Below are 19,824 nucleotides of genomic sequence, written 5' to 3' on the forward strand. Positions count from 1 at the left end.
GGCACCCAAGAAGTCTGGGAGCTAGGAATCGAACCCAGGCCTCCTGAGTCATAGTCCAGCACCTCATCCCCAAGACCCTCTTTCCTCCTAAATCTCTCTGGGGTGGGGTGTTCTGGGCACAGAACATTTTTGTTTTTTTGCTCTCGCTCTGTAAGTAGTCTGTGGAGCGCAGGACCGAACTTGGACCCCAGGCACGGCCTCAGTGGAGAGACTGCACAGACTCACCCCAGGTCTTGGCTAAGATTGGCAGCCCTGCAAACTAGGTCAGTAGGTCATCAACACACCTATTTCAGCTGACAAAGCTAATTATGCTACAATCCAAAACTAAACCCACTTGTAAAGGGTATATAGGCAGTCATATCCTAGTCTGAGCAAGGCTGTAACCGGGGTGGTGTTAGATCAAATACGTATAATTTATAACAGATAGACTTTTAAACTCCTTCATTACTTCAGGGCCAAACTTGTTTATGCTCTGTATACATCCTTGTCTGCAGTCAGTGGCAATGATATCCACTGGCCATGCAAGTGCCATAATACTGGTAGGGAAGTAGTGAAAACTATCTCTGGAACAAAGCCACTGCAATGAATTTAGTGGCTCTGAAAAAATGGCTCCTCAGAGGTGTTTGAAGCTCCTGGCCCTGTGGCATGCATCACAGCCGAGAACACAATACTCGGACCAACCACACGCTTGTTCAATCTGTTAGGAAACAACAGTGAAGAGCAAAGTTCAAGCAGCAAGGCCAGGCACCATTTAAGCCCCCCATTAAGAGGTTAAAGAGAGGGTTAACTGGCACAGAGAACCTTGCCTGGACTCTCCGTGGTGCAATGCATTTCATCCTAAACAAATAACCTCTCGGCTCTTAGATCTGCTCTTCTCGGAAGAAATTTTAGCATTTGAATAGACATGATCTTAGACGTTTGCTCCTGCTGACCGTGGTGTGCTAGAAGTGCCACACTGACATGGCTTTCTCAGCCGCCGAAACACACTCCTCTAGCGCATTTCCCTCTGGGTAAAGATGTGCAAGGAAACTACAATTCCAAACATATGAGTGATCTAAGAGATTCATTATGTAATATTTGTGAAGGTTTTTGAAGTTGGTGCACCTCACAAAACCACTAACTGGCTCCAAAGTCATTCAATGCAAGAAAGACAGGCCTCTTTCCATGAGACAAGTTACGCAGGGGGAGCTGCAGAAGGAAGCTTGCACTGAACAATGGACATGATTTTGATTTGTTACGTCCTGAGTAACTGCATGTACACTTCAACGCGCTACTGGATTCAACGGCGTTACTTTGCTGTATTAAAATCTGACCTGATCTCTGTTACTTACTCTCTAAACTTTAAAAATCAACTCACAAGTTGTTTAAAAAAACAACAACTCCTCACATGCGCTCAAAAGTCTGCAATTCTCCCCACTGTATTTATTTTACTAGGAAAACAGTCCATATCAGGACAGGACAAAACAAAAAAGAGATAGCAGCAGCATAAACCCCAACCCAGCTCTGAATAATGCAGACACTTTGAAAAGCCTTAAATCAGCCAACGTATCTGGTGGTGACTGATTGCCTCTGCGGAGTGGTGAAACGTGTCAGCATTCACATCAGGTACAGGAGGCAGCGTTACAGCTGAACGTTGCCTCCCATAGCGGGTAGGTTTAGCAGGAATGACGCTGTTAACAGAAACATTTCGTTTGCGTATTATTGCTACATCATCACATTTACAGTGAATCAGAACAGCAAGATTTCCATTCAGCTCAGTTCTACCTGGACTTTTCATGTAAAAAGAAGTTTTGTAAGGACAAAACCCAGTGCCTAAGTGCTGTATGTCAGAATCACAAGTACAATGTATTTATAGCAGAAAGATAATTAGCAAAGCACCCATCTGACTATATAGCAAATTATTCTCATATAGGCAATAAATCCCCCCGCCTCCCAATCAAACATTTAAAGCTACAACGGCACAACAGTCTCTTAGAAATATTCTCTTGGTTGTAGCAATTGCACTTCGAAAGTCCTAGAAGTTAGTTAGTCTCCCCCTTGTGTTGTTATTTTTTAAAACAATCCAGAACACCCACACCTTTTAGTAGTTACATGTCTGAAACGTGCAGTCTCACTGACTTGGCATGTGCATTCGCATGGAAGGCATGTCAGGATATAACAGGGTACACAAGGGTGACCATAATTAGGACTGATCTGTACAGTAAGCTGGGGATGTTCATTGTGCTCTGTGTTTCTCTCTCTTTCTGGCTGCAGACACAACAAGAGTGCACTTTGGCTGCTTGCCACACTTTTGGCATTACATAAACAAGAAAACAGAGGAATTTCCTTGGCAAACGCTTTTAAGCGAGAGAATGTTTGAAGTTCTTTGAACCTGTGAAGTACTATATAAAGAGTTATCATTACAACCAGAACAGAGAGAAACATCTAATATAGTTTTCTTTTTATCTTCTACAACAATTCTAGATAATACAGTCAAATCTGCAAATGTCATCTGCATAGATCTACTGTTTCAGCCTGTAGCCAGCACGCCCAGAAGACGACCTTAAAACTAGGAGTATAACACAGTACAGCTGCATAGCTGGCCTGGGTAACACCAACTGCAGCTTCAAAAGCAACTGTAATGTGACATGGACGCGGGATTTGGAAGCAAAATGGTCTGATTGGTAGGGCGCATACAATTACCCAGCATGCTCGTCCATCTCACAGCAACACAGGGCTCTGAGCTTTCAGAGTAAACTGAAAATTTTGGCTGTGCTTTTATGTGCACTTGGGGCTAAATTCCACCCTCTAATGCGTGCACAGGGAAGTCACTGAAATCATGGAGCCACAGATGCACAAGAGAGTGTAGTTTAGCCCTGGATTCTTTTTTAGTGTCTTCTGGGAGGGGCGGGGGGAGGAGGATGTGGCTCCATTTTATTCTGATTATCTACTCTAATTGAGAAGCAAACCATTGGATAATGTCTTGCAGTTCATGTTTAAAAGTAACCACCACATCTCTTTTTCACGGTTATGAATAGACAGGGATACTTTTAATGACCTGCGTGTTATTAATTTACTCTACTGCAGTATCTTCCCACACTGTGAAATGAATTATCATGCCGTGCTCTGAGTGACAGCTCTGCTCTCAGGTTGGAGGTTGATGAGGGAATTGCTTGCTTGGGCCAGTTCTGCAATGGAGACTCGTCCTCTCTGTTTGATAAACTGAGCCACTGCTGTCATCTCCTCTGGAGTGATATAGATGAACTTTCCTCGGTCATCAATCACACCTAGAAGACAAACGTGACCTGGAGTCAATACTTCAAAGCTAACTACATTTCCCCAATAGACATTAATGACCCCACACCTTTAGTTAATTCAGGGACTACATTTACAGAGCACAAACTAAATTCCAGATTTAGCAAGGTGCTGTGGTCCAGCAGACAGGGGCACTGGCCTAGGAACAAGGAGACTTGGGTTCTTCTATTCCTAACTCTGCCATTGGCCTGCTGGTGACCTTGGGAAACACACTTCTGTGCCTTCCCCTCATAGTTGGTCTGTCTCGTCCATTTAAATTGCTAGAGTTTGGGGGCAGGGAGTGTTTCTTCCGTGGTATTTGTATAGTGCCTAGTGCAATGGGACTCCAGTCTACTTCATTACCCTCCTTAAAACACTCCTTTGCTGCAATGCCTACAAAGAACTTAGGCTGCTGGTGTGCGGAGACCACAGCCTGTCAATCTGATCAATACTGTCTCCTTTTTTCCCTGTACCCCTTATCTGCCTGTATCTACCTGTTGTCTTGTTTTATACTTTGATTGTTAACTCTTTGTGGCAGGGATCATCATTTTGTTCTCTGTTTGTACAGCGCCTAGCACATCGGTGTCCTGGCCTATCACCGGGGCTTGCAAGAAAATAGTCTCTCTTGGGCTGAGGGGCAGTAGAACAACACATATAATAAAATCAAAGGAGTGTACTGCTAGCATTTATTGTAATAAGACAAAAAGAAAAGGAGGACTTGTGGCACCTTAGAGACTAACAAATTTATTTGAGCATAAGCTTTTGCGAGCTACAGCTCACTTCATCGGAAAGCTTATGCTCAGATAAATTGGTTAGTCTCTAAGGTGCCACAAGTCCTCCTTTTCTTTTTGCGAATACAGACTAACACGGCGGCTACTCTGAAACCTGTAATAAGACAGTAACACATTAACAACTGTAGCCCAAGTTGCCAGCACTACAAGGCAAGTGCTCTAACCCCTGTGTTATCGAGCCTCCTTTAGCAAACCCTCTACAGTCCTTCAGATAATTTAGCTCCCTTGAACGTAGGCAGTACCTTTCCCTACCCGTCAAATGATGACTGGAATGAACAACACTTGCTATTACCATGACTGTATCTATTCAGGGGGCACCAACTTAAACATATGGATTGAGGCCAAACACTGGCCGAATTCCTAATGGACACTTGTAGAATTAGAAGCTATTTGAACTTAATTTTTACAAGTGGATTAGATTTCAGGCTGGCAGCGTCTCAGTCGAGTGCGTAGGCTCCTCTACCAGCTGAGGAAAGGGAAATCCTAATCTAAACAGATGCACAGTTCCAGGGCTTTTTTTGGTTTGTTTTGGTTATTTGGCGCTTCGGGTTTTTCTTTCTTAACTTAGAAACAAAAAAAGAGTCAAAGCAACCCTAACCGTTTTGTCTAGTCCTTGTCTCCACCACTTCCCAGCCCCCCTGGGGAGGCTTTCCCCAAGCCAGCTCCTGCTCTCTGCTGCCGTTTCCCTCTTCACCTCCTACTGACAGGTGTGGAAAGCCCCCACCCACGTCCTTCCCTGACCCCCATCTCTCCTGTCTGCTTCCCCTGCCCAAGAGGCAGGAAGCCACATATGCAATTTCCTGTAGGGCACACGACTAAGAGCAGGCATGTGATCCATAACTGCTACTCCCAGTTTTAAAGGCCTCCAGAGCTGTAAGAAGAGCACTGGGATAGCCTGTATGCACCCCAAGGTCTAGTGCCCTGGGACAGTCCCTTTTCTAGGCTCTAGGTGTTATGTTTTCTAAAAACAGGTTTGCAAACTACCCGAAAACCCCCACAATGAGACTTTTCTCATTGCAAAAATAACGTAGCTCTCAGAGAGAGTGAAATTCATACCTGTGCAGCCTAGCAATGCCTGTATGCAGCTCAAGTGCTTCCGTGGGCGAAGGTGCGTTACTTTGATTCTGTACCGCCACAACCAACAGGTACAAAAATGCTAGAGCACCTCTCCAGGATGGCAGTCCATTTTAAACCACCCAAGTTTCAAAGCTGAAATTAGGGTAATTAACATATCTACTGATCAAGTCAAGTAGGAGTCCTTGGTGATTACAGGATAAACTAAATAGAAGCATTTTCCTACTACTTGGCTGAGGGGTTCGATGCATTTTCTGCATCATCTATTCACACACTAACCAACTCAACAGAAACCCGTAACGTTTCCACTGTCACCTGTTAGAGTGCCATCTGCCATCAGGTCTTGTACTCTACCAATTGCATCCTGTTGGAGGGGTGGGAAAAAGAACCAGTTAAAAGGAGAGAGATCTCACATTTCCAGACGTATCAGAGAGATTGTGCTTCATGTCTTATTCTCGAATGCAGAATATTTAGGTGAAACATGCATATCAGCATTTCTACACAAATGCAAGCGATAAGCCTGTTATCGGGACAAGGTTTTGTTTTAGCCAGGATGCGGTCAGCCTCTGTAATCCGGTGTATGCAAATAGCTCCCTCCCCACAAGAGGCTGTTCTTGCAAACTTATCTGAATGTGAGAGGTATGATTTACATATTTAATGGACGGGGATTGCATAGACACCTCTTGAGCATTGACAAAGAAGGGTGTGTGTGTACAGAAACAAAAGGGCCAGACCATGCAACTATGCCAATGTACACCAGCTGAGGATCTGGCCCAAATACAGTAATGAAAATGTATTTGTTCTGCTTAAAGTCTGTTGTGTTCTCCACTGGCCCAAAAGGTAACATGCCGAATTTATCCGTGGGATAACTCCAAGGTTACACTAGGACTCAATGTGACCAGATGGGCTTTGATTATTTATAGAGCAGCTGACGCGCTAGGCGTGTCAGAATCAAATCAAATACATGGCCCCGCCCCAAACTGCAGACAGAGCTAAGGCAGAACAGGAAGAGAGAACTGTAGACCGGGAGGGGAGTGGGGGGAGAGGAAAGAGAAACGGAGGACAGAGGCCAAAAGGTACAATGTAAGGTCAAGATTTCTCTTGGAAGGTTCTTTATAGTTTTTGCAGGGGTGAGGTTGCTTGTTTTTAATAAGAAAACACATCCTAAAAACATTTAACCATTTAAAAATAATTTAGCAGGCTATAAATTGGGGAAGGGGGCAGTGTGGGAGGAAAGTCTAGGGACAAAAAAATTAAACATCTGTTCTCTTACTGTACATGAAACAGTATGGCTAATGTGGCAATTTTCCCCACTCGTCTGGGCAGCTTCCACCCTATCCAACAATGACCATGCTCGTAGCTATATTTTAGGTGACTCTGTAGCCCCGAATAACCCAAACTGGTAAATCAGGAGAGAGCACGCAAGCGTGTGCTGGATACAAGGAAAGGCTGGGATTACAGCTCCAGCGGCCAACAAGAAGTGCTGGGGTACAAGACATTGTGAGCATGCTCCTTCATGGCAAGGACTCATTGGCTGATGAAGTTATTGGCTGGATGGCTCTTCCCAACGAATTCTTTTAGGGTGGCCCTTCTGTTGAACTTCAGTCGAAACCCAAGTATTTTCAGTAGGACCACCAAGATTCACATGGAAATTACCCAATTTACCAACACTCCCATTATTAGTATTGGTGTATTAGGTCTGGCTTGTAATGCTTACCTGGGTTCTTAACCCCAAATGGGAAGCCAGGTCTTCCAGAAGAACCACCTTTGCATTCTACGGAAACAAAGAAGAGTTATAAGCAGCTGATGAGAATGGGGACTAGATTTTTATCTGTTTGGCCACAGAAATACGCAGGATGCCTCTTGTGGGAGAAAAACTAGAATTCAAGTTCACAATTCCTAGCAAACTCTCCTGCTTGGGAAACAAGTGAGTTGAATCATTTATTTAAATCAGTTTTGCTTAAGAGAAATTAGAGGCTCTTTTCCACCTGCGGATGAAGCACTGCATGTGTTTCTAGAGATCTGTTCTGACCAATCTCGTATTTTAGAGAGGCAAGATAAGCAGAAACATTTTGGACTATTGACGTGCAGCTATTCATAAAAGGGCCTGACTGTTCTTCCTGCAACCTGTATCTCTCCCCGCCAGGATTAAGGTAAGCTTTCAGTTTGCACAAAGCTATTCCTTTGCACTTCAGTTTGGGATGTTGCAAATTACGTTTTTTTTAAAAAAAAAAAAATAAATAAAAGGAGAACTGGGCCAGACCTCCTGGTGTATTAAGCTCTTGGGTGGTTTGTCTGCTTTTTTCCCCCCTCTAACACAAATGTTGTTGCCTTAATGAGCTTCTTTAGCAAGTTAATCCCTTATCTAGTTTCTCATAGTTAGAGATGTACTCCTAGCGCTCTGTCAGAGGAGCAGTGTGATATGGACTAAGAACAGAACTGGGAGCAAAGAACTCTTGAATTTTCTAATTGGCTTTGGCATGGATTCCCTGGGTGACTTTAGCCAAGTCATTTAGTATCTGATTCACCACTGCTTTACTCTAGTCTTACACTGATGTAACCAGAGGGACTTACACAGAAGAAGACTGGAGTCGTACAATGCCCTGGTGAAACGGGAACTCAACCACTCCATGCTGTGGTTTCCCCATCAGTAAAATGGGTTAATATCTCATTTATCTAAATGCACTGTAAAGATGCATTAATGCTTGTGAGGAGCTCTAAATATAAAGGGCTATAGAGGTGCTAAGTATTATTCTCTTTTAGTTCCAGGCCACTGTTCCTTCCAGTATGGTGGGACGGCAATATCTTGGGGAGCTTTACAATTCCAGATGCAAGTATTACGTTCAAATTGGACAGAACCGTTTCAGAATGAGAACGTTTATGTTTTGACTGATTTAAGGACACAGCAACTCTAACCTGAATGGACATCTGGGAAATAAAGAGGTTGTACACAGTCATGCCCTCTCTCATTAAGGGAAAAAAACAAACAAACAAAAACAAAAAAACACACAGACTTACTAGTTGTGAAGTTAGACACAGCCAAGCTAGAGAACTGACTACCATGGACTGAAGATACAGAACTGAAACCAGTCCATGGAATTCAGTTCTCAGAGCTGGGAACTGCTATGGATCATCACATCTTCATTTTAAAGGATAGGGGGCAAAAAAAAAAAAAAAAAAACCAACCAAAAAAACCCCCAAAAAACAAACTCACTCCCACCCCTTTATGAAATGAGAAGAGAGGATTTAAATCTTCCCTTAAAAACAGTCATCCCCGAACTACTGAAAGAGTTTACTGGAAGCTTTCCAGGTGAATCGCTTATCATGGCTGGTATTCTAGGAAATCAAGGCTCTCTTTTGCAGAAATACAGTCACCGAAGCTTGAGGCCTGATTCATGGCAGAGCACTTAAGCATCTGCTTAACTTCCAAAAACACACGCTGAAGTTCCATTAATTTCAATAGGCCGGCATGTGCTTAAGTACTTTGCTGAACTGGGGCCAGAAACTGTAATTTAGGGTCAAGTCCTGCTCTGGTTATTTACACAATGAATCCCACTGTAATCAAGGGGAGGATTCATGTGAATAAGGGGAGCAGGATTTTGACCTTACTTCCGAGAGAGCGTCTACGTGCACTTGGGATTTAACCCCCAGCCCCTTTTGGTATTTTTGCAACAGGTTCTTTTTAAAAACAAACTGGCATCCACCTGAAGCTGCTCAGAGGTTTGAAATGAGGAGTCCAAGTGGAAATGATTTAATGGGCTGAGGCACAGTCTGAGGTGCATCTGTATGTTTCTTTTTGCATTTTGGGCTGCCTCACCAGCACTTTGCCCACTCATCCTTCTCCGGCGGGACTACTTCCCACGATCCCGAGCCTCCCTGCAGCTTTCAAACAACCGCCAATTAATTTGTAAAGTACCGATTGGGCCCACAGAGTCATCCTTTTTGTGAAGTGGCCTACACAGCTCTGGCACCATGTCCAAACCCAGCGGCTTTTCTGTTGCTCCACTGCATCTCTTTCAAAAGCCAGAGCCCCCAGTTTGTAACGACACAATCAGTTGCTGGGGAATGGAAACGCTTTTGGCACAGAGTTCACACACACACACGCAAGATCACAGAGGCCTGAGACTTTAGGAGCTGCAGATGAATTTAATAACCAAGGGATTTTCAAAGGAGCCTGAGGGAATGAGGCACTCAATCTCCATCTAATTTCAGTGGGACCTGGGTGCCTCACTCCCTTTGGGTCCTTTGTAAATCCAGTCTTAATCAGAAAATTCCAACCCCAAAAAACAAACCAAAGAGAGTCTACATTTCATGTAAAATGTACCTAGGAATAAAATAGGAAGCAAGCTGCCTCCACTCAAAAACTGACACAGTCAGAACAGCTTCCTCAACAGAAAGGTTAAATTACAATTCTTTTTTTTTTTGAGGCATCGGCTGCTCTTTAAGACCACGTGACAGATGCTTTCAGACTGATGCTGCCGGATTAGCACTGTTTCAGCAGAGAAGTCATTCCTTCTGAAAAAGCAACAACATATCCAGCTAGGAGGGATTGTATGCTGCCTTTGTCTTCTCTAAACCAAGTATATTTTCAAGCTAGAGAGAAAGTTAAAAATGTTAAAGAAAATAATGCTCCCAATTCTGCCATCCATCCCTACTCAGCAACGTATGTGCTGAAGTGCCTTCCTGAATTGGGATGTTTTTCTGAAGCAGGGCCTTTTGCATACGCTTATGTCCCACTTGCTGAGCTTATGGTTTCACATGAATCAAGCTGTCTTAGCTTTCAGGTCTCAGAGTCACACACTGTTATTGCTTCTCCAGTTTCAGACAGACAATGTATATGGCAGTCAAAATGTAAGTTGAGGCTTCTGTTTTAACTGGAGAGTGCGAACCACCACAAATACCCCAAACTTTAAAAATGAAGCTCCCCAAGGCTATTAAAAGGAAGCCTAAGACACCCTGATGAGTGATCTTTTCTACAACAACACCTCTCTAAAGGTTAAGACACGGCCACGCATCTCAAGGGTAGAGAAGTTAGAGAGGAAATCAAGTGAGAGGTTTATGTGACCTTTATTGTGCTTGTGTTTCAAGAGGATCAAAAAATGCACGTGGTACAACAGATACCACACAAATTCAGCAATCCTCACTCTCATTCAGCGGTGGGGGGAGGGGAACTAAACTGCAATGGAACCAGTGAATTAAATAAAAAATAATAATCATTACTGTGCCTTCAACATTCGCAAACTCAGGGCCGAATCTTGTATGGCATGGAGTGTCCTACACTACCACTGACCTCTATGTGAGTTGAGGGCAACCACCACCTCACAGGACTGGGCACCAAGAAACTGGCTAGGTAAATTTTTTTTAAAAAATATAGTAACTTTTCTAGTCAAGACTCAGAAATTTTACTACAAGGACTATGGGTGTGTCTACACTGCAGTCAGAGGTGCAATTCGGCACCCGAGCTCGCTCTGATCTAGCGAGCACGAGCGCAAAGAGCAGTGAGCTGTACAAGCCCGTGCTGGGTACTTACTCGGCAGCTAGCCCCTGCTGCTGTGACTTCATTGCTCCTGGTCTTTGAGCTACCTAGATCAATGCTACTGTGGTGCGTGTACTTGTGCTCCAATTACCCCTCCAACTGCAGGGCAGACAGCCGTCATTGCTGCCAAGACCAGATTACACTATGAGGGTCTTTTAAAGGTGGAATGAAATGCTCAGTTATTGATAACTTCGAAAAGGAAATAACATGTTCCTAAAGTGATCTGCTTGAACTGGAATATCTAGAACACTATCCCAAAGCAAACAGGAGAGTAAAATTCTATGCAAACATTTCCAAGGTTTTACTTTAAGTATCCAAGGTACCAATTCAACTCCTGAGGGCAAGTGTTGACTTCAGTGACTGGGGTACAACAGCCATAGACATATAAGTGCCAAAATATGGCCACGAGATAAAAGGAGGAGGAACTACGCCAGCAACTATTCACACATTTGTGAGCTGCAAGAGCAAAACATACATTGTAGTTCAGGTCCATGTAATGCTTGAATACTTGTTTTATTAAATATCCACCTAGATATTAACAAAAGGGTTCCCTTCTTTATAAAGTTCTCTGCCAATAAACGGTTTTCATAATAAAAATAATAAATAAAAGGAACACACACTGGATATAAAGAAAGCGGAATGGTAGCTTACCTTAATGTAGTTGATAAATTCCGTTAGAAAGCTATGGGACTGGATACAGTAAGGAAAACAGTTATTAATTCAAATGAATAGAAATCAAATCAAATGTGTCTGCAAATTGATGGAAAAACAAGGGTTATAAAATAGACTTAATCGTATAAGGCGCTGTATGAGGGACAGATTCTCATTTGTTGCACCAGTGTAAATCTGGAGTTAATATCTACGAATTTGCATGGATTTATCCAAAATCAAAACAAGGCTCAAGGTGTCCGTATTTAAATTAAGTATATATTTTATACCGGTCCAACTAGAGCGGAAATATCCAATTTCTATCTTCTTTAGGTCTATGCCAGAGGTAGTGTGTTGCATTCACGTTTAGACCAAGTTACTTTCTACACCTTCTAGTCAGTTACCAATATGGAGGACCAAACCGTGCCCTCTGCATGTGGGAAGGGCGGAGCGTGGAGTGATATCAATGGGAGGCCGCTCAGATGCATCCAAGGGCAGAATTTAGCCTGGAGTCATCATCGCACAAGAGAAAGTGGAGCCAATTTCTTTTAAACTTGGATGCCCAAAATTAGGCATCCAAATCCATTGTTAGGCATCTAAACAAAAGCTGCCTGATCATCGAAGGCGCTGCGCAACCCAAATTTGCATTCAAGTGAATGGAAGATGCAGGTGCTCAGAGTCTCTGGAAATTAAGTCATTTATATTAGTTGCCCAGCTACAGATTTAGGTGCCTAATTCTAGACACTCAAGCTTGAGGATGCTGGTAACCAATAATTGACGAGTAACCAATAACCACTGAGAGCATGTGACTGCCGTAGGGTGACCAGATGTCCCGATTTTATAGGGACAGTCCCGATTTTGGGGTCTTTTTCTTATATAGGCTCCTATTGCCCGCCCCCGCCCCCCGATCCCGATTTTTCACACTTGCTGTCTGGTCACCCTAGACTGTAGCAGGATACTGGATGCCTCATAAAGCACAAGGCAGAAAGCCGACAGCCTTCCAGCCATGTTAGCGCTGACAGCAGCCCTGTATAACTGCGTATCTTGGAATGTCTTTGTTTAACAGCCATTTGAAATATGTACTTTATTAAAAAAAACATTAAGTTGAGAACAAGGCCCCAACCCCCATCTTAAGCAAGTAAAGCCCCTTTCTGCTCCCATTTACATACAATAACCATCCTGGTCTAGGATCTTATACACCCCAGATTCCTTTGCCTCCCCCCAAACAAATTAATGTGACCACGTTATATACTCCTGTTTAAAGGGAGCTGATCATGTGACAATTTTGTCTTAGCTGTGACTGATCTCCCAAGAGCACCTGTGGTATAGCTGGCACAGCGGCTTAACGCTGCATGTAACTGAAACAGATGGAAAAAGTCTGTTTTAGCCACATTTTGCTGCTGTAAGACACTGCTACGCAAACGTTCAGAAATGCCAATGGCACAGTAAGGGTAGATTTATAAAGGAACTGATAGAAGTTAGCCACCCTAGTCAAACTAACTTTCAGTAGGAGCTTGGCACCAAACTGCCCTTTGTACCTCTGAAGATCTATTCCACCATCACTAACGTAGCATGACTTACATTGGTCCTAATTTAGAGCCATGATGATTTGGTTTAGAGTGGGTGGCTGGACGGGGGGCGGGTGGAATCACCACTACCAATCTGATTTACACCGATGCCACCTTACTGAACAAACTGGGGTCGCAGCAGTGTAAGAATTTTTGACACTTAAAAAAATGTTATGCTAAAATCAAATGCATTCAGCTGCAAACATTTGGAGCACGAGGTCTCCATTCCCTTCATTATTTCACAGCACTTAAAATTAAAACAAAGCAAAGCATTTAGCCTCTAATGGGTTATGAATCTCGTCTTGAGAATCTTGCCTTCCACAGTGGCAGCATTAAAAAAAAAAAATTCATGTACCATGATGTGAAATACCACATTTTATCAGCAGCATCCAAAAGACATGCTTGTATGCAGCCACAATAGAGTGCCGCAGTCCTATGCAGAGGGTAAGGAATTAGCAAGTCGCTTCCATCGCAGAGTGTACAGTTCTAACAACACGCAACCAGAAATACCAGAGATATGGGCACTGTAATGCTTCATTTAATAAATTACTTTTAAAATCAGCTTTAGTTCAGTTTCATTCCCCTGATTTAGTGATAATTAAACCCCTTAGATATTGAAGCTGGATTTAAAATATACTTGGCAGCTATTTTGGAATCAAACCCTGCCTTCGCTCTTCCACTGTTATCTGCCCTTCTAGCAGCCCTTTCTTCACTTGTACCGCAGGGTTTCTAACCCTAGGAAGGCATTTGGATTACAGAACTCCTAGGCTAATTCAGTCATGCTGTAAGCAGGTGGAACCCCATTGGGGGTTTGCACTCCTTTCCACGTGAGCTGAATTTGCCCCTTCGCATTTCTCTCTAAATCTAAAGGTTGGTACAAAACATTCTAATGTTCTCCAGTAAATGCTCTAGGTTCACATATACTATATACCAGATCTGTCATTTAAAGGCAAAAAAAAAATTCCTTGCATGCACTCAGCACACACCACCCAAGTAACTCACCCAGGACTCAGTTCAGAATGGTTTGGATGGGTTTTTTGATTTTTACAACAATAAGGGGATAAAATGTAATCAGGACAATTTAAACAGCTGAATCTATTCAGTCTCAGGAAGCTGGGTGGGAAGTCAGAAGTTCTGGCTGCAGTGACAGCACAACATACCTCTTCCTCGGTCATTGCTTCTTCAACACCCTCCTCTTCAACTACAAAACTCTCCTTCAGCTTGAGGTACTCTTCATGCTCCCTCTGCTCTTCTTCTTCTTTTGCTTTCTTTTGTTCCTCTTCCTGCAGAAAAATGAAGTGCTCAAGTCATTCCTCCCCAAACCAGGTTTAGTTTAATGGAGACCCTGCTTACTTTATCATTTGGGTGCCAATCGGGTTCGCTGGGACAGGCCAGGAACAGAAGGACTTTCTGAAAACTGAAACTTTCAGTCTCTCCCTTGATTGCATCATTAATTTCACAAGCAGCTCTGCCTCTGCCCTTCTTTTAATACAGTAATTGTCTCAGTCAGTTCAGCCCTTCCTGGGCTGGCTCGGAAAAGATCTGATGAAGGGGAGAGAGACACTTTTATATAGCAAACTGCTTCCTCAATTTGCATGAACACATTTCTTCTGCAGTGCAAGCTACAGGAAGTCCCTGCCCCCAAACCATACATTAATGCAACCTATCCATTTTCAGTTACTGACCCGGATTCTGCTCTCACTTATACCCGTGTAAAACAGGAGTAACTACTGAAGTCAGTGGAGTTACACTGGTGGCAAACAAGTGAGAAAGAAGAATCAGGCCTATTACAAGGTTTCAAAAAAATAGTTTTTTTGATGGCAGACCACTCAACTGGTTATATGTAAAAGATACATGGAGCTGCATTAACTGCCTAGTTTATGATCAGAACATAAGAGGTGGCCATAAGGAGAGAAAAAAAGTTCTTCAGTGAGCGGTTCACTCTAGTTAGCTAAAAGCTGCGCATTCTGGTGCCTTTCAAACATTTGTAGTCACTAATACTAACTGTGCCTTATAAAGCATTTTAAATCTTCAAAGCTGGGTACAATCGGTAATTAAATCTCCTAACCGCCCTATGCTGGGGGCATTACAACCATCGAACAAGGGAGGAAAACAGAAGCACACATGTTAAGTGACTTGTTCTAGGCTGCCTAGCAAAATCAGGGGCACAGCCAGGATGGGATTGCAGGGGTTTCGTGCTCAGAGACAGGGCTTGCTCTAGGCTTTTTGCCACCCCAAGCTCTGAGAGTGCAACTGACCAAGCGAAAAGGGTGGCCGGAATACCGTCCCTTGAAATCTGCCACCCCAAGCACGTGCTTAGTTTGCTGCTTTCTGTGCATTTTTCCTTAGTGTTCTCAGGAGGAAATAATACCACCACCACAGTAAACTACTGTTGAAGCAAAATTCTGCTATGCCTGTTTCTAATGGTGAGCTGTTCCCTCCATTCCACACTGAAATAACGATGCAGCATTTCTTTGACACTGGTATTATATAGCAGTTGCTTCCTTAAAACGGAGGGAAATCGAACCATTGCATCAATAAAACGTACACAGAAAAAACAAAACAAAACAGGTCCTATCATGAAATATAATCCATGAACACATGTATTAAGGGACACTGTTCAGAGCCAGACCCTACAAGAGACAGGATTGGGCCCTTAGAACACAGCATGGATATATCTGCCCTGTAGTAGACACAGCCAAAAAATTATTATACACCTCAGCACTCCCAGGCTGAGTCACTCGTGGGCCGCATCCACCCTGATTGAATTGGCCTCGTTAGCACTGGCCCCCCACTTGGTAAGGCAACTCCCATCTTTTCAGGGGTGTGTATTTATACCTGCCTCCTGTATTTTCCACTTCATGCATCTGATGAAGTGGGTTCTAGCCCACGAAAGCTTATACCCAAATAAATGTATTAGTCTCTAAGGTGCCACAAGGACGCCTCGTTGTTTTTGCTGATACAGACCAACACGGCGGCCCCTCTGAAACTTGTGGGACTGTGGCCCTAAAGAGTAATTATGGTGAAAAAGTGACTGAAAAAAAGCACCTCATTTCTTACCACATCTGATCCTTTTGTGCATTCAGAGTCAAATGGGGAAGTTTTGTTGCTTTTTATTCCTGCAGATTTAACACAGCTTTTGAGAGGGAGTAGGATTATTTTCTGGGTCCTGCTTCACCAGAAAGGTTATTAACTAAGATCCAGCTGCAGAATCTTTATTATTAGCAGCACATGAGCCTGAAAGAACACAGCCTGGCTCTCAGAGCCCTTCTTCACTTGTAAACTGAGCCAATTTGATCTAGAATCACTGAGACACATCAAAGTCCTTCACAACTCTGTCCCTATCACATCTCTGTAACTCAAATGCTATGTAGAATTTTGAAGCACAAAAAACCTGACAACACTTTCGAAGGGAAGTGATAAGAGTTGAGTCCTTCAAAATTTCCAGGTGGTTGTTCTGCAAAAATCAGAAGACAACTGGCCCATTTACAACAGTCAGACATCATTTTCCTGTTTTTAAAAGAGGCTGACAAGCAGACCAACCAACCCAGTCTCTCTCTCACAAGTCTAAAGAGCTGTGCCTTTGACTTCAGTAGGACTAAAACCTGCCACAATGTTAGTGTCAGTATTTCCACATCCAGCACACTGTAGGAAACACATCAGTGCGAGGAGATTGACAAAGCGTGCCATTCTTGGTCTCACATCTTTTTTCTTTGGTCACTCATTACAAGCTGACCTACACTTACTTCTCAGACCTACAGCTCTCATATTGTGATCAGCAGAGCATTTCCAGGGGGTCTGAGCAGCGCCTTCAGTAAGAACAATGAAGCATCTGCCAGCCTTCAAGCTTGAATGCTTTTTAGTTTTATTAGCAGGACACTCAGGATTTCCAGAGGCTTTGTTGAACAACTAATCTGAACATAAAAAAACCCCAGCAACTCTCTGGTCAGCTGCTTCATGCATTTCTTTGGTGTAAATTCAGCCATGATCAAACCTGAGGACAGACCCAAACTGTAAAGAGAGAAAAAGAGGAGCTTGTATACTAATAAATTCACTGAGAGAGGCAATAAACAGCAGAGATGGAACATGTGGGGAAAAAAACATAGTAAAGCAGGTTTGTCTATTACATTAACACACATGTATTTTCACCTGGCTCTCTTACTACTGTCTTTGTAGCCTTCTTTCATATCACCAAGCACTACAGCTGCTGTGTGGAAAGCGTGGACTCAGGACTAGACAGGGAGGTGTCCACAGGAGAATCTATCCACCCGTGGAAGTGGTCCACGTTATGAAATAGCTCTAAGATCAGTCCTTAACTACTTGGTTTAGTAGCCATTTATGGTGCTGCCTGCCTCACTCCCAAGGATTTAGGAAACACGAGGGCAACCAGTGAAAACGTTTCGGGGAGCGTGTGGGAGGAAAGCGAAATTAAACCTCTGGGAAAAAAAGCAAAGTACGGTTATGTCGTTTATTTCGGCCTGATCTCAGATCTATTGCTCTCAAGTGAAGCTGCAGGGAACGTGCAGGAGAGAGAATAGACAGGCCACCTCCCTTAAAGGATGGGTGGGGAGTGGGGAAACCCCAGCACTAAGGAAATTTGGTAACTGCTGCTGCTTACATTGGTGGTGGTTTTTTTTTTTTGTTTTTTTTTTGCTGTGAAGCAGTCGCATCTTACTCCTCTCCCACCTCAACATGACACCATGTTTGGGCTCTCTACAAGTGTAAAGTATTTCTTCTGATCAATTCCTATCCTTCTTATGAAGTTTTTCAATCCTCTCCGCCCTCTAAGTAAGTCTCTCAGACCCTGGTATAAATTCACACTCCCTCAGAGAATGAACTCCCCTGAAGTCAGTGGGTCCACCTGGATTTGTAACCAACAAGGGAGAACAGAATCTGACCTCTCTCCTCTTACAGGCTTGTGAAGCGCTGCACAGTTCTGCGGTGCTATATAAATCACCCCACCCCATGCTCTACGTGCCGGGAGGATCCTGGCCCCAAGAGGATTAGTTTGATGATGATGGTAACTGGGTAGTGAGGCAGCAAGAGGGACATCATCCAGTAATGCAGACTTCAAACCAGAGCTCTCCCCCTTAAGCCCTTCTTCAGCAAACCATTTAAGTTGAAATGAAGCCACAAGGCAACATGGCCGATCGGGCAGAGTACTGGACTGGGATTTGGAAGACCTGGATTCAATTCCTGGCTCTGCCACTGGCCTGCTAAGAGATCTCAGACAAGTCATTTCTCTCTCTCCCTGCCTCAGTTTCCGCAATTGCAAAATAGGGATAATGGTACTGATCTCTTTTGTAAAGCATGGAGATCTATGGCTGAAAAGAACTAGGTATTATTAATTATCATCTAGTCTATCATCCTGATGGTACAGGATTTGCAAGGAGATGGAAGGGGTTCAACAGGGAGCACACATTAGGAGTCAAACAATATTTTTCAAACCCAGAAATATTTTTGAAACCCAAACCGAGTTCCTCTGTATTTCACATTTTCACTGCTTATGCACATCATCAATCTTTTAAAAACCTCTCTCCCAACTCTAATAATCGGAACTGCTCAAAAGGAATTTTGTTCAAACTTTCTAAATAACTTTACCTTCCTGCCAACATTAAGCATGGGAAATTTTCAGAAATTTATGAATGTTTGAAAATAGCCACAAACTGAAACTGCACTGCAGCCTCAGCTTGTGAGCATCCAAGGGAACGCCGTAGATGCATGTGAATTTAACACATCCTCTCACCACAATTGTACAAGAAGGCTGCACTTTTTTAAAATTAAAGTTTATACTGACAAAATAAAGCATAAGGGCAACATTTAAGTGGGTTGCAGATATCACTAGCAGCACTACACAGGCTAAAAATACAGGCCGAAATTTTCAAAGCTAGGTGCTTAAAATTAGGGTCTTCAATATCAAGTTAGGAGACTAAATCTAAATGGCCCAATTTTCAGAAGCACTGAGCGCCCAAAAACCCCAGTGAGTCAGTGGGAGCAGCTGCAACTTGGGAAAAAAATCTGGCCATTTTTATTTAGGCCCTGAACTATGACATTAGAAGCCTAACTTTAGGCATCCAGATATTTTGACCAAAGCCTTGTCTGTGCAATATGGGCATGGTTTTTTAGTTACAGCACTGATTCTAAACACCCCAATCCTGCAGTGGTGCATTTTTTTAAATACACAATTAAAACCAGGTCAATGGAAGAGGGGCAAACCTTGGTTCTTTTTATATTACAGCAAGCCGCGTTTCAAAGGCAATTTGCTTTCAGGCAACACATCCCGTTCCAATACAATATTTCATTACAGGACAGGCATGAAGTTACGTCTGTCTCAATCACACACGCTGTATGCAATTTTTCAAACTACTGTAGATTTGCTGGTGCTGTAGGGAACGAAGCCTACAAAATCCCTGTGCACAGAAACGCAAGCTCTTTACACAAAAGCTTTGCAGATTGCTCACGAAGGGTGCTGTTTTGCAACATCAGAGGAAGTTCGTTCTCATTGATAAGGTGTCGGTCGGTAAACCATTTCACCACCAAAAAACTCCAAGAGCAAAAGGGAAATCCCCAGGGTAAGGCACCGCTAAAGCCAATACCAATCATAAAGGAGCTTCTTCACAGACGCAGCCAATCAGGTCACCAGAACACTGGAAAGGAAACTTATAAAATTTAAAAATATATTCTCTAGTTTGCAACACTGCAGCCAAGGGGCAACCACATTTTATTTATATATATAATTACATTTAAAATAGCACCAGTGAGCTCATTTTCTCAGAGTTTGAGATTTTAGTGCCCATGACTCCTATTAAAGAGCAGTTTCCGTTTACAGCTAAGCTTTATGCAATGCTGTGAAAAGTTACCCAGAAGGAATGGACGGCATTTATCCATCCGCCTATAAAAGGTAAACCAGAGTGATTCTGGGATTTCACTTGTC

The 19,824-nt window shown here is 43.1% G+C and overlaps 1 protein-coding gene across 6 annotated transcripts in view; it reads right to left on the minus strand.

Moving 5' to 3' along the window:
- Window positions 1-1,402: 1,402 nt before the first annotated feature.
- The window catches only part of DDRGK1 (DDRGK domain containing 1), a 49,290-nt gene continuing 30,868 nt past the window's right edge, over window positions 1,403-19,824 (minus strand). For 4 of the 6 annotated variants that reach the window (XM_037898348.2, XM_043544912.1, XM_043544914.1 and 1 more), the window contains 5 exons: window positions 14,051-14,173; window positions 11,326-11,364; window positions 6,856-6,912; window positions 5,454-5,502; window positions 1,403-3,266 (listed from right to left, as the gene is read on the minus strand). In XM_037898348.2, coding sequence (XP_037754276.1) covers window positions 3,094-3,266; window positions 5,454-5,502; window positions 6,856-6,912; window positions 11,326-11,364; window positions 14,051-14,173 — 441 coding nt within the window. In that variant the 3' untranslated portion in view covers window positions 1,403-3,093. The remainder of the gene's footprint in view (window positions 3,267-5,453; window positions 5,503-6,855; window positions 6,913-11,325; window positions 11,365-14,050; window positions 14,174-19,824) is intronic. The other 2 variants (XR_006290276.1, XM_043544913.1) reach the window with 2 other exon arrangements.

Source organism: Chelonia mydas, chromosome 4, assembly GCF_015237465.2.
Source record: "Chelonia mydas isolate rCheMyd1 chromosome 4, rCheMyd1.pri.v2, whole genome shotgun sequence".
NCBI lineage: Eukaryota > Metazoa > Chordata > Testudines > Cheloniidae > Chelonia > Chelonia mydas.